The following is a 26,934-nucleotide window of genomic DNA, read 5'->3' as shown; positions in this document are numbered from 1 at the left end:
CAAACTACAAAAGCCAATTCTTACACTGGGAAGGAAACAAGCTCCCGGGGGCCGGTTTCTGGCATTACAGCCGTCTTCGGCCCGGTTTGCTTGAATCCTGATGGTGCAATGAGCAAGGGCCGAAGAAGGCTGAAATGCCAGAAACCGGTCCCCGGTAGCTTGTCTCCTTTCTGGTGAAGAATTGGCTTGGTAGTTTAGTCTGCCCTGTTCCCATGATGCACTGGGCCAGGGACAGACTGATTTGCATATAGCCAGGTTCTGAGCTGGGATGGGGCAGTGAGATAAATAACGGTGATGGATCAAGCCCTGATCTTTGGACTGGGTAAGAGTGGTCTGTTTAACTCAGACACTCTGTTCATCACCACCCCCTTTTTGTAAATCGTTTTTGGCCACTATAGGTGTGGCAGGGTATACTCAGACATGAGTCCCTTTCTCACTGCTCCATCAGGATTCAAGCAAGCCGGGCCGAAGAAGGCTGAAATGCCAGAAACCGGTCCCCGGTAGCTTGTCTCCTTTCTGGTGAAGAATTGGCTTGGTAGTTTAGTCTGCCCTGTTCCCATGATGCACTGGGCCAGGGACAGACTGATTTGCATATAGCCAGGTTCTGAGCTGGGATGGGGCAGTGAGATAAATAACGGTGATGGATCAAGCCCTGATCTTTGGACTGGGTAAGAGTGGTCTGTTTAACTCAGACACTCTGTTCATCACCACCCCCTTTTTGTAAATCGTTTTTGGCCACTATAGGTGTGGCAGGGTATACTCAGACATGAGTCCCTTTCTCACTGCTCCATCAGGATTCAAGCAAGCCGGGCCGAAGAAGGCTGAAATGCCAGAAACCGGTCCCCGGTAGCTTGTCTCCTTTCTGGTGAAGAATTGGCTTGGTAGTTTAGTCTGCCCTGTTCCCATGATGCACTGGGCCAGGGACAGACTGATTTGCATATAGCCAGGTTCTGAGCTGGGATGGGGCAGTGAGATAAATAACGGTGATGGATCAAGCCCTGATCTTTGGACTGGGTAAGAGTGGTCTGTTTAACTCAGACACTCTGTTCATCACCACCCCCTTTTTGTAAATCGTTTTTGGCCACTATAGGTGTGGCAGGGTATACTCAGACATGGGTCCCTTTCTCACTGCTCCATCAGGATTCAAGCAAGCCGGGCCGAAGAAGGCTGAAATGCCAGAAACCGGTCCCCGGTAGCTTGTCTCCTTTCTGGTGAAGAATTGGCTTGGTAGTTTAGTCTGCCCTGTTCCCATGATGCACTGGGCCAGGGACAGACTGATTTGCATATAGCCAGGTTCTGAGCTGGGATGGGGCAGTGAGATAAATAACGGTGATGGATCAAGCCCTGATCTTTGGACTGGGTAAGAGTGGTCTGTTTAACTCAGACACTCTGTTCATCACCACCCCCTTTTTGTAAATCGTTTTTGGCCACTATAGGTGTGGCAGGGTATACTCAGACATGAGTCCCTTTCTCACTGCTCCATCAGGATTCAAGCAAGCCGGGCCGAAGAAGGCTGAAATGCCAGAAACCGGTCCCCGGTAGCTTGTCTCCTTTCTGGTGAAGAATTGGCTTGGTAGTTTAGTCTGCCCTGTTCCCATGATGCACTGGGCCAGGGACAGACTGATTTGCATATAGCCAGGTTCTGAGCTGGGATGGGGCAGTGAGATAAATAACGGTGATGGATCAAGCCCTGATCTTTGGACTGGGTAAGAGTGGTCTGTTTAACTCAGACACTCTGTTCATCACCACCCCCTTTTTGTAAATCGTTTTTGGCCACTATAGGTGTGGCAGGGTATACTCAGACATGAGTCCCTTTCTCACTGCTCCATCAGGATTCAAGCAAGCCGGGCCGAAGAAGGCTGAAATGCCAGAAACCGGTCCCCGGTAGCTTGTCTCCTTTCTGGTGAAGAATTGGCTTGGTAGTTTAGTCTGCCCTGTTCCCATGATGCACTGGGCCAGGGACAGACTGATTTGCATATAGCCAGGTTCTGAGCTGGGATGGGGCAGTGAGATAAATAACGGTGATGGATCAAGCCCTGATCTTTGGACTGGGTAAGAGTGGTCTGTTTAACTCAGACACTCTGTTCATCACCACCCCCTTTTTGTAAATCGTTTTTGGCCACTATAGGTGTGGCAGGGTATACTCAGACATGAGTCCCTTTCTCACTGCTCCATCAGGATTCAAGCAAGCCGGGCCGAAGAAGGCTGAAATGCCAGAAACCGGTCCCCGGTAGCTTGTCTCCTTTCTGGTGAAGAATTGGCTTGGTAGTTTAGTCTGCCCTGTTCCCATGATGCACTGGGCCAGGGACAGACTGATTTGCATATAGCCAGGTTCTGAGCTGGGATGGGGCAGTGAGATAAATAACGGTGATGGATCAAGCCCTGATCTTTGGACTGGGTAAGAGTGGTCTGTTTAACTCAGACACTCTGTTCATCACCACCCCCTTTTTGTAAATCGTTTTTGGCCACTATAGGTGTGGCAGGGTATACTCAGACATGAGTCCCTTTCTCACTGCTCCATCAGGATTCAAGCAAGCCGGGCCGAAGAAGGCTGAAATGCCAGAAACCGGTCCCCGGTAGCTTGTCTCCTTTCTGGTGAAGAATTGGCTTGGTAGTTTAGTCTGCCCTGTTCCCATGATGCACTGGGCCAGGGACAGACTGATTTGCATATAGCCAGGTTCTGAGCTGGGATGGGGCAGTGAGATAAATAACGGTGATGGATCAAGCCCTGATCTTTGGACTGGGTAAGAGTGGTCTGTTTAACTCAGACACTCTGTTCATCACCACCCCCTTTTTGTAAATCGTTTTTGGCCACTATAGGTGTGGCAGGGTATACTCAGACATGAGTGCCTTTCTCACTGCTCCATCAGGATTCAAGCAAGCCGGGCCGAAGAAGGCTGAAATGCCAGAAACCGGTCCCCGGTAGCTTGTCTCCTTTCTGGTGAAGAATTGGCTTGGTAGTTTAGTCTGCCCTGTTCCCATGATGCACTGGGCCAGGGACAGACTGATTTGCATATAGCCAGGTTCTGAGCTGGGATGGGGCAGTGAGATAAATAACGGTGATGGATCAAGCCCTGATCTTTGGACTGGGTAAGAGTGGTCTGTTTAACTCAGACACTCTGTTCATCACCACCCCCTTTTTGTAAACCCTTTTAGAAATTTGGCATTTTCTTCTCCGAACCATTTGGTGCTTCAGTTTCCCTTTTTAGGGCTCGGGCCTGCCGTACACTGCGCAGCAGTGTCGCACAGCGAGTCCTTTTCCGAGGGGAAATGAAAATGGACATGGAAATTCCACGCATTTGTGCGTGTTATTTCCAAGGTCCATTCTCATTGGCCTTCGCATGCGTGCTGTTTTGTAACAGAACACGCAATAGGCCATGGGCGGTCGCGTAGCTCCACCTATGGCCTATTGGTGTCTGTTACGCGCACCAGAGGCCATATGTTTTGAATTATCGCGGCTTGACAGCCGCGATATTTCAAAACATATGCTCGCAGTGGCGCGCGCACCAGTAGCGGGCATTTTTTTTTTTATAATACAATCGCTTTCGCGATCAGTTGAAGTGCTGCTTGTTATAAAAGCCAGTGGGGCGTATACAGGCAGCAGTGGTCCCTTTTATAGATCGCCCTTTAACTGCAGAGCGACTGTGGCTTGTACGTGACTGTTATTATACTCAGTAAACGTTTCGTAAAGGGATATTGGGCATCTTTCTAAAAGAGATGACACTCTCTGCTTGGGTATGTGCTGTCTTATCGTCATCGCTTTGTGGGTTGGACTTGTTTGGGGCTTTTTCGAAGACGTGGCAGCTTGTTAATCATTTTGGCCGTTTTCTCACGTAAGTAATGGCGAGGCAGCTGGCTTGGCGTCGCAGGGAGGGAGCACCGATCATGTTGGGCAGCGATAATGGAGGTGCAGGACGCTGCGGGGCCTGTTCTGCCCTCGCCATGCTAGGAAGCAGAGGCTCTAACCGAGGAGCCGGTGCGTCAGCAACGCACGACGGGTGAGTGGCGCCAGTACCCCCTGACAGTTCACCTCCTCTGAGGACAGCAGACCGGGAAAAGAGCCAGGCTCGTGGACGCCTGACAGCTGCATTACCGAGACCAACCGATCTATACCAGACACCTGTCTGAAGGGAAATGCTTCCTCTCCATGCCGTCTCTCCTGCGTTTGGCAGCTGTCACGTAGTCCCTGGGAGTAGGAGTTGTGTCCGTGGCAGCATGCGCGCCCCAGGGGGGGGGCGCTACTGCCCCTGGAGACCTCAGGCGGCCATGGTGTCCCCTGTACACAGAGGCCAGCAAGGCTGACAGGCGGCTTCGAGCCCGTTGGCGCGCCTTGCCTTCGGATTCCCAACTCTGGCGTTTGAATGGCGTTGGCGGGCCTGACCTTGAACTAACTAAAGAACAAAACTAAGGTGTTACTTAAGGCCAAGTTAACTCTGTGGATGTATTTTCTTCTATGCTTTACCCACATTTTTACATCCTGGGGAAAAATTTTACACTACACGCAGTACCACATAATTTGCTTAGTAAGATTGCCACCTGATTACAATTTCCGTCATAATATGAATTTTTGCGTGAATGCTTATTAAACAGTTATGAAAGTCAACAAAAGCTCACTTCCCCCTTTTAAAATGTAGACCTAAAACAGCAAATGAATAACTAGACGTTTATTAGAGTTTCAAAACTATTCCTACAGGATTTTTAAAGCAAACGGTGACCGATTGCCATGTAAAACAATACGGAGAATTTTACAGATTCTTATTTAAGTAGCAGTCCCTGTCCCCCGAGGCCTCCCAGAACAACAAAATGGGAAGAAATGTCTGGTGCTTTTCTTTGAGACCGGTTAAATACCCGTCCTTAGAGTACGATCGTTCTACCAAGTTTTTACCACCAGCCTTTGATGGCGGTATTGGGACACTGTAAGTCCTTTAATTTTAATTTGCGTGTGCAATAGGAAATATTTCCCATCATCGAATTTACTATTTTTCTGGGTGGTCTAAAACCCTATATTGGTCCTAAATGTCTGAAAAGTTGTTCAAGGAGCATTTACTTAACATTACCCTGATGCAGTTAGTGAGTATTTTTGTTATTGTGTAGTTTTTATCCAACTCCTCAAAATCGTCTTTCCTGAGATTATAGTTAAATTCAAGCAGCCTTTAAAATAATTCACGGTATTGTCAGCCTATGTGTGTCTGACCCCCCCACGCCCCCCCCCCCCCACAAATCCCAAATTCCTTATGACTTCTTATACATATTAAAATGTTAGTTTTTTATTATTATTATTATTATTTTGTTTGCAGTCAGGAAGTCTGTTTTTTCAAAGCTACCTCCCAATGTCCAGAAGACCCCTTAATTAGACTGGATTTCTGTGTTTTAAATGTAATAAGGAAACATAAAAATCGTTCCCCTGCATGACTCGATTAAAGTCAAAGGATCACTAAGGCGATACTTCAAGGTGTGAGATTTCACATTCAACGAGGTGGACATTTAGATCTTTGTGTAAACGGAAGCATTTTGCAGTAATCCGATTTCTAATCATTTTTCTCGTTGGCCCACATGTTTATTGTTCTTTACAAGTGAAACCTTTATATTGCTAAACCCCATTAGAGTTCAGCCACACCCCCAATGACACAATATTTGACTGTGAAATATGGATACATAAGCAGACTTGAACTGCAAACCTCGCTTTCAGCTCTATGCAGCAAGCAATCCAAAACAGTTGGACACCAGTGAACATAGCTCACACACAAATATTGTAAACAAGGTTTGACAACTTACAATCACAAGGAAAGGTCAGTCCTCCTGTCCAGTAACCAAGGTACAAATCAGGCCAACCCCTTGCTGCATCAACAAAGCACGTGCCGTGCTGTATTCGTCTAACAGCCACTCCTGGTTACCACCAAACATAATAAACCTTACTTTGCCTCTCGCCTTTGTATTACTTATGCCTCGTACTCCGATGGCACATTTTGAAAATTAAGAAATAACCATTGGCTGCTCCTGTTTAAACACCCATACCCAGCATTAAATGAGCGCACCCTCAGTTAAAGTAATGACACCAACCCCAAAGCAGTAATAGTTGTTGGTCTTCAAATGTGCCAGTTATTCCCAACTTTCACTTCCTAGTGCCCTCTCAGCCTCGCTAGATCAGATGTCCCCAGCATATCATGTCAGTGCTGGGCATTCTGGAGAGCAACTACTAACAATGCTCTCTCTCCCACACCATTTCATCCCATCTCTTAGAGGAGCACAGAGCCCATGCTCCTCTGATCATTTCTTGCTGGCCGGTCGTACTCTCGACCACTGGTTTCTCAGGCTTTCAGCTCCAGAATGTTAACGGGTATGTCTACCAGGAGCAGTGATGTCCTCTTTGTCCATCCCCTGGTGATCTCATGTTCTAGATACTAACCGTGAAACACATTAGCGTAGAATTCTTCCTCATCTCAGCATAGATACTCAAAAGCTTGGACTAAAGATCTTGACATAGGTGGGTCTCTGCACAGCACAAAGCACCTCCTCTGGTATCTAGGCATTAGCACCCATTAGGGTTGAAACTGAGAGTATACAAATTAATGTTCTGCTTGACAGTAAAATATAATCCACTCTCAGCAGTGGCTGCCATAAACGAAGGGTGGTGGGGCGGGTGAGGTAGTGCAGGAGGCGTCTTGGGTCGGGTGGAATACAATATTTTTTTTTAAGTACCTTATGCCGCCAGCCGCTCCAGGGTCGCGCCTTGTCGCACCACCTCGCCTTTTCCTGCCTGCTGGTCCCAGCTGCCCCTGGGACATACTCCCTTTCCTATCCCAGTGCTGCAGAGCCGCATGCAGCGCAGAGTTTGGTCTGAGCAGGCAGGAAAGACGCCCTGCTCAGACCAGGGAGTCTGTGGGGTTTCTCCAGTCTGTTGACTCGGAGTATAATGCTCTGAACCTATTTAGCATCCACTACACACTGCTTCTTATCAGACTGTTACATTAGTAAAAATAAGTCTTCTTTTACGCCTTGAAGTACAACATAGAATGAGTTTATTGGTATGTACAGGTCCATAATAGGTTCAAGTACTCTAATATTTAAAACCCACCAGGAGCTACTGATGTTTCCATCTCAGCCTCCGGGTCTTCTCTGACTCCTTCAACCTGCGCTGGTTAGATCTGGGAAATGAAATATTCTGCACACTGGCCATACTCCATGCACCAACACACTAAATGAGGTAGGGGGACGCATGGGATACAATATAGAGATTATTAATTTTAGGTCCTAGGGTCTGCGCCTTTCCTCCTATCTGTATGGTTCCACTGTTTTCCACAGACCCTCTACACTTCTCTGCCTAGGTGTGTTTGGGTGTCTGTGGTAGCTCTTGGAGATCAGGCTGGAGAAAAGGAAGACCTGCACCCTGCCCAGCAGACCTGCTGCAACTCAAAGCATGACTGGCTTAGAGGTATCCTGCCATCTTGGTCACGTGCTGCAGTTGTAGGCAAACGAGGAAACTGCAGAAATCTGAATTCACGGCTTTAAGTCAGTGCGACTGGTGCGGTCGCACTGGGCGCTGACCTGTGGAGGGGGGGCGCTGTGACCTCAGGGGGGCAAAGGGGCTCTTTTGCAGGTGGGAGGGAGAGAATCCGAAGAGGTGGACATGGGATGTGGGGGCGCCAAAAGTGATTGTCGCACATGGCGCGATCAGCGCTAAAGCCGGCCCTGCAGGCAAGGAATAATCATTCAATGAGGACTGTGTAAAGTTTTTGTTTTTTTTAAAATCTGTTTTATTGACATTTTGATTGTTTAAAGCATTTCCTCATTGCACCACATCATACATCATTTATATAAAGCCCGGTATTCAGGAGTACAACATCTCTAATGTTGCATTTATCATTGTAATCTAACAATTTTGTTTCCAATCTCTAAAAGTCCATAGATCACTGTTCTTGCGCCTGGTACCATTACATATTGTATTTGTGATTTTATCTATTTGTTTCCCATGTAATCTTCGTTTTTCCAGGTCTGACCATAGTCTCTGGTCTGTAGCCTGTATTGAACCTAGATTTTATTCCCTTAGATTTTCGCTATATACTTAACAACTCTGTAACAAACAACATTAACTGTGCTCTGCCTTAGGTTCCTCCTCCCGAGTCCCTCATATCCACCACAATCGGTGGATGTTAGCTTCCGCATCATCTGACATTAATCTAATCAATCGGGAGTGGGTGAGGGGGGGGGGGGGCGAGACACACATGGACCCTCCGCTTCTCCGCTATTGCTAAGTCCTGTGACATGTTTGTACCCGTTTAAATTCCTCTCTTGGTAACCCCCTAATTGCTTGGAGGACTGTCTATAGTTGTGGGCTCTAGGCCTACATACTTTGTAAATAAGAGACACAAACACATAAGTATAGAGCTTAGAACTGACCATGAGCATGTGCACTCGGGCTCTTTTATTGGCAGGGTCACCTTACCGGTAACGGGTGTGTTGGGTGAGTGTATGGGCCAGCCCTCGTGAGAGGGAATGGTAAAACACTAGATGTGTCCAGCAGGACACAACAGACTGAAACGCTGTCTGGCACATCCATTTTGCGGAGGAGTGAGAAAGGTATAGGTGGAAGCTCATTGCTGAGGATAACCAGTTGGGTCAACTATTTCAGTTGGACCTTGCAACCACAACGCCTTCATCTGTTGCCCTTCACCCAAGTGTATGCCCCATACCTGCATGTAAGCCCACCGCTTTTACGGTTCTGTTATGTTGTAGTTAGTCGTTCCAAGAAAGCCACTTCTAAATTGCACGCGGCTGGCTTGGAGCCTCTAGCACCTTGGGCTTTGTGGGATGAAAACCAGTGCCACAGAAGAAATTACTGCTTGAATATGAGACTACATAATGTGATGTATTACATTTATAAACTTCTGGGCAGAATGTTATTCAGGAAATAGGGTAGTAAAAAGAAGATTCAAACTCTTAGCATGTACTGTGCCTGCCAAATCTATGCCTAATTGTTGCAGCAGCTTGGAACGGAGAATTATCATTAAAGATGAACAGTGTGAATCCTACTGCGGATTGGTTAGCAATCCCAAGACTTGTTTTCTTTATATCGCAAAAGTTTTCGAAGCGCCATTGAATCACTACTGCTTGTGAATGCTATGCTTAATTGTTGCTTAGCGCTTCGATGTATTCAAGAAATTACATCCGTTGATTACCATTTTCGGCGAAAGAGCAACCATCTAAGACGCTAATAAAGGCCGTTCATCATTTCCTAGTCTTCACACTTTTCTAGTCAATAAATGTGATGTATTTTATTTAAGCACAATCATATGCGCTGTATATTAACTTTTCCAGGCAGTCTTTGCTGGGCACAGAAAGGACAGATGTATGGGAATTGTAAAAAATCCAGATATGCATAAAAACTGTTCAAGTGCATAAAGCAGCCCCATCTGGAAGACATCTAACAGAAATGAAGTTGTACAAAACCATTCCATTGATAATAAAGCTAATTTTTATGGGTCTGACAAGTATGTAATTATGTTCAGTGGTGCTTTTCAGATTTTATCACAGTCAATAAACCGCAGTGGTAATTTCATTCCCATTTGACATATTTACATGGAAACATTTGATTGGAGGAATTAGTAACCCTGAAAGCCTTGATAGATATGTTTTAATGATCTGTGACCTGCGCAGTCCCTCATCTGTTTATTGTTGCAACAGGCGAGAAGTCGTTCCTGTGTGACCTCTGTGGCTTCGCGGGTGGGACCCGGCACGCCCTCACAAAGCATCGCCGGCAGCATACAGGTCAGTCCAAACCGTCTTTCATGTCTATGCCCTTTTGTCACTGCTGGAGCGGCTCGCGCAGGCGGATACAGCCTGTGAAAGGAAAGCCAGTGGCTGGAATATTGCACCTGTCCGCCATTTTCTTTCAATCTTCTATTATTCGTTAAAAGTGCAATGTGGGCTAGATTTCACTTTCTCCTTGACTTTTTAAGTGGCTGAAAAATATTGAGTTGCAAAGGTCAGGTGTCCAATTATTGGACACTGAAGCATATTTTCTCAAACTGATATGAGACAGCACACGAAGCTTTCATTTTGTTTTCGGGCTTGTATTACTGTGTCAAATATTTTGCTAAGCTAAAGCAAGTATTATGGATAGAGAGCAGGGTTATGGATTGCTCATATTTGTTTGTGATCACAGAGCTTTGTGCCCTTTAACTTTACAACTCAATTTCTCCGGCGTTTCCATAAGCAACCTCTTTAAGAACACACACGCCCAGCATGCCTCACTTAACGTTCACATTCAAACGATTAGCAACCTCAGGCTGAGTACTTACTTCCTTTCCCACATTCACTCGCATAGGTGGTGGTGTGGGTGAAACTAGTTCACCTAGGGTGACCAACTGGCATAGGTGCAAATTCAGAACGGTGAGTGGTAAGTTTTACATATACGTCAGAGGTGGTCGCGCAATAGTATATATGTAAGTAAATAGACTACCATCTAAGTACAAGTCAAAATAGGTTTATATTAGGTTGAGACAATCGTGCACTTCACGGTTTTTCAGTATGGCTGCAGCTTGCTGCCTTTAGACAGTTAAAAATTCGCATCTCGCTCCAGCAGGTACATTAATCACCAGACAATGGTGAACCACACCTGAATATAAGTGAAGCCGCTTTTATTGTTGATTGAAAACTACTGGATATATAAGGAACTTTGCAGTGCCAGCCCCCAGTAACAAAACCGCTCCCCCCCCCCCCCCCCCCCCCCCCCCCTTCCAGCCTCCCAGGGAAAAACCTGATGCCCGGTCCGGCCAGTCCTGCCTTGCTATCAACCTTCAATGGTGCCCCTCATCTTCACTTAGACCGTCTCTCATGTGTATTTAATTTCTCTTATAGTGTTACTCATCCCAATTATGTAGGGCAGGGTGTCTGAGTGCGTTACATCACACACATTATATAGAGACAATGACTCATATTAACGTGAAACTCAATGTATAGGAAATGCTACTTAAGATAATGGGTGCTACAAGGTGTAATCATTCTTTTATCTATTATTCAGTCTTTCACCATTCATTATGTCCTTTCATCTATGTGCCCATTTATGTCCAAACATATTCAACCATTTGCAAACCTATCCACCATATATCCTTCCATCCATCATTACACTCATCCATCCCTCCATCCACACTTTCAGTCATCCATCCATTATTCATCTATCCACCCTTTCACCCCATCTATCTGTACAGTCATCCATCCACTCTTTCACCCATCCATCTATTCACTCATCCATCCAGCCATTTACCCATCCAGCCATTCATTCACTTACTCATCCATCCACTCAGTCACTTATCCTTCCACCCATTCACCCTTTCAGTCATTCATCCTCCCTTTCTCTCTCTTTATCCGCCTTTCACTTATCCATCCATCCATCATCCACCCATCCATCTACTCATCCATTCATTTATTCCATCCATTGATCCTATTACTCATCCATCCTTTCACTCATCCATCCATCCGTTCTCTCATCCATCCACCCTTTAACTTCTTCACTCATCTATTCATCCTTTTGTCCATCTACCACTTTCACTCATCCATCCATACATTCACCATTTCACTTATCAATTCAATCCATCAATCCTTTCACTCATCTATCCACCCATTCACTCGCCCATCATCTAAGCTTTCACTCATCCATCCATCCTTTCATACACCCATCCACCCTTTTACCCATCCATCTACCCTTCCACCCATCCATCCATCTATTTACCTTTTCCCTCATCCTTACTTCCACTCATCCATCCATCCTTTCTTTTATCTATCCATTCACCCTTTCATTCATCCATTCACCCTTTCAGTCACCCATCCAGCCATTCACACATTCCTTCATTTATTTACTCACCCACCTTTTCACATTATGAGCTGAGCCTTTGTCTACAGAGTTGCAGACAGAAGAGGCCCATGAAGAACTTCACCCTCGCTGTAGTTCCTAAAGCAAGGGGTGGGGTGGGGGAAAGTTCACTATGCCCCTGCACATAGGCAGTCTGAAAACGTAGAAGTCATGAATAAACTGTTTTCTTACGTTGCTAAAGTTGCAGCATTAGCGTTTTGCCTTTTATTTTACAGACCGCCCTGCTGTACACCGAGGCATGGGGAGGCCGCCACATGCTTTACCAGCCCAGACTACCCCATTGTCATTCTGTATGCGGCAATCATCAGCCCCATACAGAATGACAGTGGGCGGGGAGGGGCTGCTCTTGTGCTCCAGGAGGAGCGCGAGGCGCCCCATCAGGAAGGTGAGGCGTCTCACGGCCAAAATTACGGACAGAAGACGTCCGTAGAAGGTTTCCTCACGGACAACGGACGTGAGGTCCAAATTACAGACTGTCCGTGAAATTTACAGACGGTTGGTCACCCTAAGTTCAGCCCTTTGTTGGAAGTAAAAGAATTGTGAGATCGTGCAATGAGAAGCTTTTCAGAGTCGAGAGGTACATAATTTAGTGATCTCTGATGGTGTAATCAAAAATATGTTTGCACCATATGTGAGTAGGATGGATAATCAGATCTTGTTTATGATGTATTACACTGAGATTTTGGACAAAGCAGTGGGTGTGTCTATCTTCTAACTGGATCTAATGGAGGACAATACCTGCGTGAGGATCTTTCTTGTTTTCTCTGTTGTCTGCTTCATCACTATCCACTTGTTGGGACATTCTTAGGAGTTCTGTTGTGATTAAAAGTCTAGTTTAAGGTATCTGAACACCAAACACTCATGGGTGATTGGACCATCTTGTGAAATTGACTACAAAGCATACAGTAAAATGCTGATGCAGATCACTTTTAGCAAAAGGGGCAACACCTAATCTGTATCAGGTCTTGTAAAGATTTCTCCTAGAGCAAATGCATGCTGATGAACGAAAGGCCACGTGGCAAATGTCTTTCCTGACTTGGTTCCAAGCTGATTGTGTAATTCTTTCTTGTTAATTCTTTCTTCCAGTATCCTGGAAGCATCTGCTAGTGTTACTAATGTCAAGGGCGTTATATACATTTGCTTTTTAGACACCTGTAACTCGAATACAGACGTAGCACCTTCCAGTTTCGGCTTTTCAGTACACATTAACCCCTTCTGTGCTGCGCGAATTTTGCTGCGGTGCTGAACGTTCCATTGGGCCTATGGAACCATGACGGAACGGTTCCGTCATAAGCACAGGCCAACCGACGCTCATGACGGAACCGTTCCGTCATGAGCATGGAAGGGGTTAACAGGAACATTGCTATTTTGTTTGTTTACAACACCACATTAATTTAGCATACACCCTTTTGCTGTGATGATACAGTCAGCGTTATTAAAAATGGTGGTTCTGCCCCGCCTCCTATATATATTTTTTTACCAATCTACCTATCTACATCCCTGCTGCGTCTTCCAATAACTCGATCAACAGGTTTGGGACTTGAGCATAAATCGAGATGCAGGGTGGCCCTAACAAAGCTCTGCCCTCTCACAGACAGAGGGGGCTTAGCTGCCACACACTTCGAGCGATATTACATAGCTGCCCAGATCCAATGGATAGCCCAGTGGCTGGTTGGCCTACACCTGTTTGACACAGCCACATCCTCACCTGGTTGAAGCCCACCTGCAATTGTACACTTGTTTCACCAATGCGCAAAAACACGGGTACCATAATCCCTTCTTACAAGGATTGTCGCTTTGATGCTTTTGTAGATGCATGTGCTTTACTAATCACGTGCTCCCCTATGCTCTGGGGTTGGCGTTGCTAGGTACGCCTATGGCTACTGGACCAACGAAGACAGCAAAAATGACAGTATGGCATCCTGCAGGCTTGCACAAACGTGCAAACCTGTAAAGAGATGACACACTGACGTCATATGAAAAACTGATGGAAGAGGACGGCCTGTCACCAGGCCAGTTTTCGCTCCATAATTCGCTGATTGCTACACTGGAAAAACATTGGGTGACATAAACACAAGCCACCAACCCATCACCCGATCCAATACTTTCAAGTGATGGGGGCACAGACACCTCACACGCTGGCTGGCTGACTCTCTGCACTCTCACACTGTTCAACAACACCTCATTTTGCAACATCGCTGGGAGGCGAATTTGTCACACCTCTGCGCAGACAATGAGTGGTCTGCCTTACTGGAGGGACCTTGACACATGCCACAAAATGCCTAATTCTAACTTATATAGTTTTACATACCTCACCAACCCAATTCACGATCCAATACTTACAAGTGATGAGGGCGCGGACACCGCACACGCTGGCTAGCTGACTCTAGTTGACCTCCAAAATAATGACCCCAGTTTTGTCTGCATTTCATTTTAGACTATTATCCCTCATGCAAGTAGCAATAACCTTCAATGCAGTTATTAAAGTTGACGGCCATCTGTAATAAACACAATTATCTGTGTTTCGTCCCCATATGAATGGCCTATAAGCCAAAGGGTCAAATCAGTTTAGCTAAAGGGATACATATAGATTGAATAATGTAGGGGTTAAGGAAGATCCCTGAGGTACCCCACATGGAAAGGCAAGGGAACTTGATTTAAACTGACAATTGGTTACTATTTGTGTTCTGTCAGTTGGGAATGATTTCAAAAGATTCACCGCTGAATCTTTACTGCCTAAGTGTACAGGCATGTTGTTGTAGGTGTTGGACGGACGGAGATTGGAGACGGAGACGCTATGTTATGTGACGCCTGATGCCACAGCCAGCGGGCCGCCGTTGCTGGAGCTTCTCCCCCGCTGTGCCGCCGCCACTGCTTTGAGGTAGTGTGGGAGATGTACAGGGTGTGGGCAGCAAATCTGAGGCCGGAGGCTCGAGCCCAGACCGGTCCGTAGAAAGAGTAGAGAAGTTTCTGGGCTTGGCATTTGGGATGTGAGAGCAGCACTGAGCGGGAGGCGAGGTAAGGCCAGAGCACAGTGGTAGCAGCTGCCACCTGCTGAGTGTGTGCCCGGGACCATCGTGTAAGCGGCCCAGCTATGTCTGGGCGCTGCTTGCGGTCGGCCCGGTGAGCTCTCGCTCTGAGCCCACCCCCTCCTCCCTCCTTTACTTATCCCCTCAACACACTGGGGTTAATATATAAAAAAAGTGATCTAGAACCCTGTGCAGGTTCTGATTCTCTTTCAATTAAGGAGAAAATTGGATTCTAACCTCTTGCACATGTGGGAGAGTAAAGGAAAAAAAATCTTATCTTCCCAGTGAGCTGGTAATGCTCTTTCGCAACTGGCAAAGACAACACATATTGTATCATACTTTTACGCATCTAAGTGAGAAAGTGAGAATGGCTGCAGCTGCGTGTGGCTGTATAGCTCGGTGAGTTCAGACCCGACCTACTAAGGGGCACTGCACCATGTTCTCAACCACCGTCGGCTACAGTCAACTGCATTGGGGGTACAAGTGGTACTTAGGGCAAAAGACATAATTGCGCCTTTCTTTCCCACTGCTGGATTCTGTGCACAATATTTGCTACAAACGCCAAGTCCACCAGGCATAAGTCCTGAGAAGTGGAATTTTAAAGACACTCTGCGGATGTGTCCAGCTCACCTTTGAGGAGTTCTTGGTAATATAGAACAGGCTACGCCCGGGGTAAAGTGTCCTCTCCACGAGTTTTCATCTTTATTGGGTCTGCAAACAAGGCTTGGAGCCCGCAACCCACTCTACTGGCGCTGAAGGGGCTGGCTTTAGATCGGTGCGACCTGGTCCAGCAGTGGATCCGAATCTTTACTCTCCCTCTTGGTCCTTGGTCTTGGGGAGATCATACTAAAATACATATCACCCTAATAAGACTCTGGCTTCATGTTTAAGGATTTATCTCAGATAATATACAATTTTCTCCTCCGCTTAGGTAGTACTTATTGATTGAATTTGTCCTTTTAAAATTCTACCCAGGAAGAAAGCTGAAGAAACTGCACTTGGCTGAGATTAAAGCCAGTGATAATGTAGCTAAGGATAGAGACATGACTGCCAAGAAGCTGCGTTCTGGGAAACTGGTTTTTATAATGCCTGCAAAAAAGCAAAGAGAATCCTTTAAGAAATAAGTAAATCCAGATAAATACCTTAAAAAGTTTTAATGCTATGTCGACCTCCTTCTCTAAAAGAGAGGCAAATAAAACAGCAGCTATTAAGAACAAGTCTGAAGTGCCGCCTGATAAGGTTCAGATGGAAATAGAAATGCTCAGTGGGTCAAACTAAGTTCCTCGTGTACCTGGAAATAGCAAGATTCTGCCATACATTGAAATAAGTATTGAAACCAGGGAGGAAGGCCCTCTATTGGAAGATTTTACCCTCCTAGATATCAACATGGACTTGTCCATGAAAGGCCCTCAGCCAGCTAAAGTACTTACTGATACTCCATCTTTATCAAACATAGGGGAATACATAAGCGATACACATATTGGTCTCTCCATCAAAATGCAGCTCTTTACTAGTAACCCCAGTGGAATCTCAAAGGCAAATTCAAGGGCGTCAGACACTCCAGATCTGTTCCTGAGTCCACACTTACCAATTTGCCAACCATGGGAAAAGGGCCGTGCTCCCTGCATCTTTGCATTGACTGGAAAAAGTTCTGTCCTCAATATTGACCTTGATGGAAAAATCGGTGTCCAACACTGATCATAGTTTGGATTCCCTTTTATCCTTGACTAAATCTGTCATTTGGGACCAAAGACTTCAGAATGGAAAAACCTCGCCACCTTCTTCTTCTACCTCTAGTATGTCAGTTCTTCCCAAAGAGAAACGCTCGACTCAACTTCAACATCATCGCTGTAGTTCAATTCCAATCAAATTACCCCAAGTAAACGCTGCTTTAAATGTCAGATGCTGGGACTCCAGTACTCAGGCTGGTGCACCTTTCAGTAGGAAAAAAAAGTGGAAGGAAAACGTGGCTCTATTTGGAAAAGACCAGCTTTTTTTTTTTTTTGCTTGAGGGCTCTGTGCTATTGCCATCGTCATCCCCTTGTCCCAATGTGTCAAAAGCGAGTAAGGTAAAAAAAAGTGTCTTCCCTATTTTCCTTAAAAGTAAGGATACAATAGTCCAACCATCTGTAGCGGAGGACAATAAGATCAATAGTAAAAACAAAAATGTCCACCTGCAGAAAATGTTAGAGGAAAAAGCTCTGCAGAATAAATAAAAAAAGAACAAAGAGATTGTGCTTTAACTTAAATTGGACCATCTACTTCACCTTGATTGCAGCAAAGGGGGAAGAAGGACAAGTGCAAGCTGAAGCCATACAAGAGTCTCTTTGTCGTCACCAAAGAACACCCATGTTCAAATACTAGATTCACAAGGAGATAACACACCAGCTTCCAGCTCAGTAATATCGATATCTCATAACTTGAACCCTGATCTTGCATTATTTTCTTAAACATTAGGGGATAACGTTATTTATAATCCTAATGGGAGAGGACCCAGGTGGGCTTTCTTAGCCAGTCCAATAGCAGAGCCCCTGTCCCTAATTTTGTTTTCTATTTTTGTCCAAGACTTATATCTGTATAGGTCCTTTTTATTAGGTTATTCTTTAGACATCCCGGATTTTCAAATAGTGCAGAGTAGTGACCTTGATACGGTTCAAGTTATAAATTATGGTAGCCAAGGAGAAGCTAGTGTGACCTTCCATTCTAGGGTAATCTCTAACCTAATTATCTTGAACAGTGATGAATTGCTATGTCGAGGGATTGATGTCCTCTTTCCAAAGAAGGAGAGACCTTTTATAACATCTTCACGTATTTCTTATGGTCTTAATGACAAGTTTAACTGTCATTCTGACCTCCCTCCAGCAGAAATCCCTTTTTTTAAGGGAGAATACAAAATGCAGATCTCTTTTGAAGAAGGTGGTAGGAAAGTCTCACTGCGTAGTGAGAGAGAATAAACAGATGCAGACTATAGATGAAGTCTACAGGAAGTGGAGCTGGGTGGCAAGGGCTCTCAATACCAATAACTCTACTGGACTGAGGTTTAAGAATTATCCCTTGTAAGGGTCTCCAACTAATCTCCTTAAATGCAGCCAGCATATACACTGATAAAACTAAATTGCTATTTCTGAAAGAACATAAATCTGATATAATATGTATTCAAGAAACTTGGACGGTAAAGAACTGGTCTACAGAAAAATAGACTGTGTTAAGCCGCCCTGCATTCCTGGTGAATAGAGGACACGCGAAAGGAGGCATAGCTATATTGCTTAGACCCAACTCCAGTTGGGTGTATGAAGGTTTTTCCCAGATCTCTAATTTAAATCAGGTGGTCAAGATAGTTTTTAAAAAGGACCAGGAAATATAAGCTCACTGTTAATTGTAAATGCTTACATTCCCCCAGTCCCCTCCCATGCTCACCTACTGAAGGATCTGTTTGTTTTTATCTCCACCATTATGTTTAGAGAGTAGTGCACACATCTAGTATTGGTGGGTGATTTGAATGCCAAAGTCTCTACTCACAGCATTGGGCTATTTGCAAATGGCTCAAAAGAGGAAGCTCTAAAAATTCCCTCGATATATTTCCTTTTTTTTTTTTTATAATATTTTTATTATTGCAAGAAGAACATCTTCACTAAATGTACATAGTATAACAAATACAGACAAGAAAAACAAATGTAGACTAACAAATAACAACTGAAACAGAGGACGACCTTATACAGTTTCAAAAGTATACTTTAGAAGATACGAACATAAATTTAAACTAGTTTCTTCTAACATTTGTATCCTGAATTTCACAGTTCAAAAAAAGTACCCCAAATTGTTTCCTTCTTTATCAAAGCCTTGGGACCTCTAAGTCTTGCTAGCGAAAGTTCCATTACATTTTTTTCGTTCATCAAAATCCACCATTCAATTACTTTTGGAGGATCCCTTGATATCCAGGATCTAGCTCAATATATTTCCATATAAATGTCGGGTAGATAAAAGGGGCCTGATGCAACTAGAAAGCTTGAGAAATGCTGTTCTAATAATTGCTAATGGGAGAAAAGGAAATAATATTTCAACTAAAGCTACACATAAATCTTCCACTGGTGGGTCTATTCTCGATAAATTATTTCAGCTGATATTTTTAATAGGTTGTCGCATGTGGAAGTCCAAGAAAACTTTCTTAGCGATCATAGGTTGATATCCTTTAAAATCGATGTGACCTTAACAGAAGTACACACGTGGAATTTAAAAGATAAATCTGTAGGGTTTAATAAATCAAATGGTAGATTATACTAGGATATCAAAGTATTGTCAAAATTAAAAGAGACATTGGCAATCCTAATAGGAGATCAGCAGCAAACAATAAAAGGAGTTAAGCTACCTTCTCCATCAGACCCATTGATATCACATGATTGTTGTATGAATACACTGGTCTCCACATGTAAAGCTACTCCTTTACCATCACGGCAGAGACCGCAATCAAACCCGGTAAATCTCTTACATATGGATACAAATAAATTAGTGAGGTCTCGATTTCAGAGTTTCTCTCTTGATCGAAGTAGACATATTCATTTACTGAGGAGGAAAAGATCAAAAAAAAAAGTCTCCTAAGGCAAGAAAAGGAAGATTACAATTGGGTTCAGCTAAAATAGGTGGCCTCAAGGAACGACGCTAAAAGGTTTTGGGAAATTATCTCATATAGCACCAGTTCTAGGGTAAGATCCCTTCCAATTACCATAAAAGAAGATGACTGAAAAGCTTATCTTGTAGATATATATTCAGCTAACCTTAATTCAGCTTGGTCATCTTCTTCTATAGCTATACTGCCCAGATTACCAGAGCCTAGCTACGATCCCTCAAAGAGTGAGAATGAGAGCGTCTGTAGCAATAGGACCTGATAAAACTCCCATGACAATAATAAAAAAAGAGCCTACATTGTGGGCTGCATATCTTTCTCCTCTCTTTGACTTTTGATACCAGCAGGGCAAGACTCCCCCCTCCTGGTCTGGTAGTATTTTAATACTACTTTTAAAAAAAGGGTCTAGGCACCTACCGGGTCACTACCACCAAATAGCCTTACTAGATGCAGTAGGGAAAATATTTGCAGGTAGCATTTTAGATCATCTTACTGGCTGGGTGGTCGAGGAGAATGTTCTCCCTATCAAATAAGCAGGATTTCGAAAAAAACAATTGCACCTTAGATAATATTTTTGTGCTAAAATTGATTGAGGAGAAGTACATTTTAATCTGAGAGTCAAATGTGGCATTTATAGATTTTTCAACAGCATTTGATAAGGTAGATCGAGCGGCACTCAAGAAAAAATTACAAAAAATGAGTGTGCCTGCCCCCTCTTATCCCTTATGATTTCCCTACATTCATATATGTGGTGCCAAGTGCTTATGGGAGGAGATTAACGCCTATCTGACGTTATACCTACAAAAAGTGGCTTGAAGCAATGCTGTTTTTAGCTCTGCTACTTTTTTCATTGTATGTAGCTGACTTACCTAAATGCTTTGCTCTCCAAGAGGGTGATGCCCCAAAGATAGGTGGTCGTCCTTTTCCTTGTCTGATGTTCGTGTTCAATATTGTAATTATGGATTTAACTCCCTTTGGGCAAAATAAGAAACTAATGCCACTTCAGAAATGAACATCAGTACAATATTTGAAGATAAATGTTTCCGAGAGTAAGATACTGATTTAAAAAAATAGAAAGAGTAGAAGGAATAGCAAATTTCACTGGAGAATTGGCGCAGAAAAACTCAAGATTGTAGATTCTTATCTCTAGTTGGGGAAGTTAACAGTCAGTAATGCAAAGGATAATCCCCACATTGAACACTGCTCTTCTAAAGCTGTTTCACATGCCCATGGGCTACGTGCGTTTTATAATGTAATGGGATGGAGGTATTTCTTGTACATGATATCTGTTTGTAAAGTAAAAGACCCCCCCCCCCAATGCTACTATATGGTATAGAATCTATTCTAATTGTAAATTGAACCTTCTTGATAAAATAGAAGGCCAAATCCTGCGTACATTATGTAATTCCAGTACCACAGTCCCAACTCCAGCTATCCGATTAGAATTGGTCTGATAAGCTCATTCGTACAAGGATTAGTCCAAGAGATCCAGTGGGTCTATCAGCTGAAGAATAGCGAACCAGACACAGTAAAGGGTTTTCTGAAACTGGAAATGTTTGGTATAAAAGCAGCAGAAAACACCTTCTCTCAAGACTTTACTCTTGCATTGAACCACTTTGAAATACAGGAGGAGCTAATGAGTTAGAATATGTTGTCCGAAGGTCAACATTTCTTAAAAAGTACTAGCATAACATTAGTTTACAGAGAGATCTGAAATTCTGTAGGATGAAGAAAAGATAGCAGATAACATTTGAATCAAGTAACCGAAGAACTCTCCCAGAAGTACTTAGTCTAGAACTTAGACCATGGTGTTCGCCGTTTGTTGTTTTTATGTCACATTGATTTACTCCAGCTAAATGACTTAACGGAAAATTAGTCTACAACAACAGGAAAAGACTATAGTCTGTATAATCTGGGCATTCAAGAACTCAACCATGTATTATGTGTCTGCCCAACTCTGCTGCCACACCACCTTGAGATGATTCGGCCAATGTTCATAGAGAATAATATAAAAAACTGTAGTGGCAGCGCATACATTTCTCTTTTATCCAAAGAATGAAATAATATGCACAAAAATATTTTTATATGTTTTAGTGTTTTTGAATCTGTTTTAACAGCTTAATTCCACGTTAGGAAGGAGACTTTAGATCTGCCTAAGTGAGTTACAGATATATCCTTTCACTGCCAGTATATTTTCAACCTTTTGGAAAAATGTTTTACACATAATTTTTTGCCGCTAGAGGGGAGTGGATTTTTTTATATTTTAAACTATGCCGTCTTAAGAACTGATTTTAGGCCCATTTCCCTAATCTATATCATGACCCAAAACAATAGTTATGAGACCGTAAACCTTGAGGCTATATGAAGACTTTGTTACAAATGTTGTTGACTCTATTTTTCCTTGGAACAATTTTATGCTTGAATCTTGCTGCTAGGAGGTCTGGTCTATTTGCACAAATTGTAATTCTTATGAATTGTCCTTTTTTGGAAGTTTTATAATAACAATTAACGTATGTATTTAACTCGATTTATTGGTTGCAGTAAAGGTTTTAAACATATAACTGTAACGTTATTATCTGGATATAATTGAGATCAATTTTGTGAATATTTTGTTCTAGTTTTACTGTGTACCTCATTAGAAATCCAAATCGTAATAAAATAACTGAATTGAATACTTAGGTGAGCTAGGCAAGCGGCCAGTAAGTCCGGGAGATCATATCAAACTTTGTGGACAGATGGAATAGGATCAGTGCAGCAGCCTGACCCGCATTGACCAGCGCGTTAATACCATCCACTGCTGATACCAGGGCAGTTTTCGTACTGTGGTAGCTCCGGACGTCAAATTGAGAGGTATACAGCAGCTCATGTTCCTGTTTAAAAATATGAGCTGGCCGTTCAAATGTTTCTCTAAAGGTTTTGCAGGAGTCTGGAGTAGGGATATAGGGCAATAGTTTTTTTAAGCCTTTAGCGTCCAAGTTAGTTTTTTTTGTTGGAAGAAGAGGCCTAACTGCTGCTTCTTTCCACAACCATAGAAAGCATCCTGTCTCAATAGCTCTAGATATGATGGAGGCGCAGGGCGCTGCAATCGTGCTAACCACTAGGGGTATGGTTTTAGGCAGGCAGGGTTAAAAGGGGGAACCTGTACTGAGAAGAAGATTCTCAGTCTGATTTTCTGATATTTGTGCAAAAGAAGTAAATATCGCTTAATCCTCCAACTTTCTTCCTCTGATTGCCCAGGAGTCTGGATTACCCTGTGAGTGAGGGTCTACGGAATTCTGTATAACTTAATTAATGGAATCAAATTCTGAGTATATGGTTAAATTATTGACTGTAAGTAGTAAGCCAAGTTATGACAGAATTCCTGAGTCCCATCCAAGTTATTTAAACTTTTAGGACAAGACATAAAACATATAATTTTAAACAGCTCTCTAGAGGAGTTAGAGGCATTGATTTTGTTAGTAAAAAACGAATCTTTTCTACTGTAATTGCTAACTTGTAATCCCTAAACAAGGTGCCATATATATATATATATATATATATATATATATATATATATATATATATATATATATATATATATATATATATATTGACAATTTAGGTCCCTCTCTGAGAGGTTTAAATGTGTACTATGTTTACATATCTTATTGTTGCTTTTTAAATACACGGTTGATATTTTAAGCATGAACTGATTTTACTAGGTTTTAGATTCAGTTGACAACATCACTAGGTTTTATAAGTATTTTAGCTATTTATGAGCTGTGTTTTTACTCGTAATATGCTATGCACGTTTTTAACCTCTCATGTACTGTATGGTTTTATCACATAACCTATGGATTTTATGATTGTTGCGAAGCCATTGTATTTATACGGAGATTATGAGATGGCAATTGCCCCTATTCTTTTAAGTTGTAGTGCAAGTTTACAATTTACAGGCATTTATGCAGTAATATGTTGGAAAAGTATCTCTTTTATGTCTATTTGCGCGTCATGCACCTTTCACTTTAAATGGGTGGCCAGCCCCCATGACTGCTTCATGTGACCAAGGCTTTGGCCGAAACGCGTCATGGCAAACTGGTGTTTGGGTTCACAATAAATATTTAAACACCAAGAATTGGGTCTCGCATCATCCTTTGGCAGCACATGCTGAGCTGAGTCAAGCTGAGGACGACACATACCGCATATATATATATGTATATATATGCTGTTCTTGATGCCATCATGCTTGTCTGAGCGATCTAAGTTGGTCATACAACCATGGGGCTGTTGTCCGCTCCCAATCACTCTGAGTTGCCTTAAAAGCGGCAATCGTGACCAAAGCAGAGGTAAGCCAGGCTGAAAACTCTTTTGCGGACAAATTGCCATCCTCAGGGTCACTTCTATTACTATTTCTAAGAGGCGGTGGAGAAGCAGTCTCACTTAACCACTTTCTTAATAATTTGATTTGTTTATAGTGATGAGTTCCATGTTTAAGTACTTGAAATGTAAGAGTTAGGTTCATTGAGTGGAGATGGAAGAGAAGACGAAGTAGTAATTAGTACAACAGGATGTGCAAGAAAAGCCCTTGAAAGAGTACAGTTAGGCTTATTCTTCTAAAAAAAAAAAAGTAGGTGAGCTGTAACTTCTGGTAAAAGATTTCCAAGGTAATACACTGCTATCTGCTTGGTATTTGCTCAAATTGCTGTGGTTACACACCATAACCAAGCAACACGTCACAGCTGATCTTGGTTGCTCTTTGACCCCTATCTTCTTCAAACGAATGCAGCCTGTGTTCCACATGATTGTGTGCATCAGACACAGGATTTTAAAGTCGTCTGGATGACCGTGCACAAGGTGACATAACATGGTTACATTGCCCAACAAGCACTACATGGATCATTATTGTTGATTTTTCTTAATGGATGGATTGATAAATTCTCTCCAATTTTTATTTTTTCATTTATATGTAGCTTGCAGTTCTTAGTACTTTGTGTGGAGAGGTTCAGAAGAGGAAGATTTTGGACTTGCAGTGAACCTTTTTCCGATGCATACTTCAATTCGCCTCACCTTTTAAGCTCAGAGGCCCAAAACTGTATTTGGAAATTTTTCATGAAACTGCACCTCATTCCAGTAGGTGGCGCAATCTGACTCACTGGTGGTTCCATCCTACCTCTGAAATTGAGAACAATTAGCCTCATATAGATACCAGCCCTGGATGGTGACATATATTCCTAATTTGTCTACACTCTCTAAAATGGATCCGGCGCTCTGCTCAAAACTCTTCGTTTACCGAATTCCAAATTTGAAGCAGGACAGTGAGCAAAGAATGTCTCCCCCAAAAACAACCGGTTTTAACCTGTGAAGGGCCAACTGATGTACATGACATCTGTCTTTAGTACTTGGGCTATAAGGATGACATGAAGTCATGTGATAAAAGCTCTCTGATGCAACCGAAGCCCATCAAAAAGCACAAAACCTGATGTTGCCAAAGACAAGAAGTAGGATTAGCTCTCTGTCTAAGTCCAGAGCTTTTTCCGGTTGCTGGTCATCCTCAGGTAAGTCCCGGACAAAGTCAAAAGACTAGTTGTGCTGTAAACTCAATGAATCCAAGCTGCACACTCTCCTTTCAGTCCCACTCCATTTAGAAGTTGCGCAAGTAGCATTCTAAAGACCTGCAGTCATTCAATTTAGAACCAATTCCAAGTTTAGAGCTGATGCAGTGCTATTTGCCTGGATCATTGTTGACTCCACAGCAGATAGAGGCCTTCAAGAAGGCAATGCTGCAGCTGTTTGGGATGGGTGAGGGTCCTTCTGTTGTGACGTTGGGTCTCCTGGCTCAGTTGGGACCAACAGTCAGATTTTCACCACCAAGTCCTTCTCCAGCACCAACAGACCCTGCTCTGCTTTTGCCAGGCCCGCTGCCACCTCTGAGCAACACCTTTGCCACAGGCTACACCAGCTCTGGACAGTTTCAGTGCCAGCCCCTTCTTTGGAAGCACCAGTTCTGGACCAGGTCCCGAATTTTATGTCTAATCTGGAGCCACTGTCAGCTTGGTCTCAGCTGTGTTGAGCTGAGATCACTAAGATGCAACCATGTGAAGACTATCCAATGATGACTTTGCCTCAATGTCAGTATTCTCAAAGCTGAAGTCAGTTTTCAGACTGATTCTGATGCAGTCCATAGGCTTGAACATGTCCGCCCAAACGTGGGCAATGAGCAGCTGAAGAAATTGCTCCTCACTCACTATTATGATGCTGAACCAAATTTTACCTTTAAAATGCTTGTGGTCTGGTTACTTCATCTGAGACAGTGTTGGACTCTCTCTTAGTCTCTCCACTGAGGTGAGTGCCTAATTTGCGGTGACCGTTCGTAGGGCTGCATAGGTCTTGGAGTTACAGCCGTCTACTGCAGAGACAAAGATGAATGCACTTAATGCAGTTTTGCAGCCAAGCCCCTCCCCTTCTGAGCCTTTGCTTCCTTTTATTGATGCTCAAATAGAGGCTTTCAAAGCGGCCTTGGCAAACACTTCCTCTGTACCAGCAGTGAACACTCCAAGTGCTCATTGCCTCAGGCCAGCCCTGGGGATCCTGCCTTCTTGATATAACACCTAACACCGGAAAGACAGTGGTTTAGGTATCACAACAAAGGTGACTCATACCCTTTCTACTTTCTTCTCTGGACACAGTCTAAATGAATTGATGCCAGCAGCAAGAGTTTTCTTTCCTCTGCCACTTTGGCCTTAGATCCTAGAATTCTGCGTTTCTTTCTAGCCCTTAAACACATACACACACATGCTGTGAGACACCGTTGCGTAAAACCTTTGCACAGTTTGTTCATAATGGTAAGATGTATCCTGCAGACCGGTCTGGATACCATGGATTGTGTTGGCCTTGCCATGAGCATCAGTGTTCTTTTTGATGCCGTGCCCCGATGCGTGCCATAGAATTTTTCAAGGACATTCAATCATCCTTGGTGGACATGCTTTTGGACGGTTCCAAGTTCTTCAGCAAGAAAGCAGGGTCTGTCCTTGTGCTCTGTAAGGGTAGTAAGACCATGGCTGGCTTGCTGGGGTTGCTCTCTTCTGCCTGCCAATTCCAACTCCAGTACCGAACGTTCCTGGGCTGTTCGTAGGGCTTTGCCTATCAACAGAGACATCCCTTACTGCCACTCCATCAGCCTTCCCAACACTTATGCAGCTCCAAAGAGAGAGGTGATGGCAGAGACCATGGCTACCAGCAGATTCAACAGTCTTCCTCCTCTTCACCTGCCCCGGCTACCTCCAGGCCACTATAGTTCCACCTCCAATGATGATCTGGGACCAGTAGGTGGCAGAATTAAATGTAGCCTACCCTACCAAAGTAAATAGTGTGCGGTGTTCGAGTGACCGAGTTACAGCACTGCTGAATTTATGACACACTCAGAGGTCGACTAAAGA

At 43.6% G+C, this 26,934-nt stretch overlaps 1 protein-coding gene across 2 annotated transcripts in view; it reads left to right on the top strand.

The window, feature by feature from the left end:
- ZNF407 (zinc finger protein 407) overlaps positions 1-26,934 on the top strand; it is a 1,778,346-nt gene that overhangs the window by 1,114,653 nt on the left and 636,759 nt on the right. For both annotated transcript variants that reach the window (XM_086965237.1, XM_086965238.1), the window contains exon 7: positions 9,682-9,765. In XM_086965237.1, coding sequence (XP_086821363.1) covers positions 9,682-9,765 — 84 coding nt within the window. The remainder of the gene's footprint in view (positions 1-9,681; positions 9,766-26,934) is intronic.

The sequence above is a fragment of the Lissotriton vulgaris genome, chromosome 4_1, assembly GCF_964263255.1.
Source record: "Lissotriton vulgaris chromosome 4_1, aLisVul1.2, whole genome shotgun sequence".
Classification (NCBI taxonomy): domain Eukaryota; kingdom Metazoa; phylum Chordata; class Amphibia; order Caudata; family Salamandridae; genus Lissotriton; species Lissotriton vulgaris.
The sequence above is the reverse complement of the archived record's forward strand: the minus strand, read 5'-3'. Positions and strand labels throughout refer to the sequence as shown.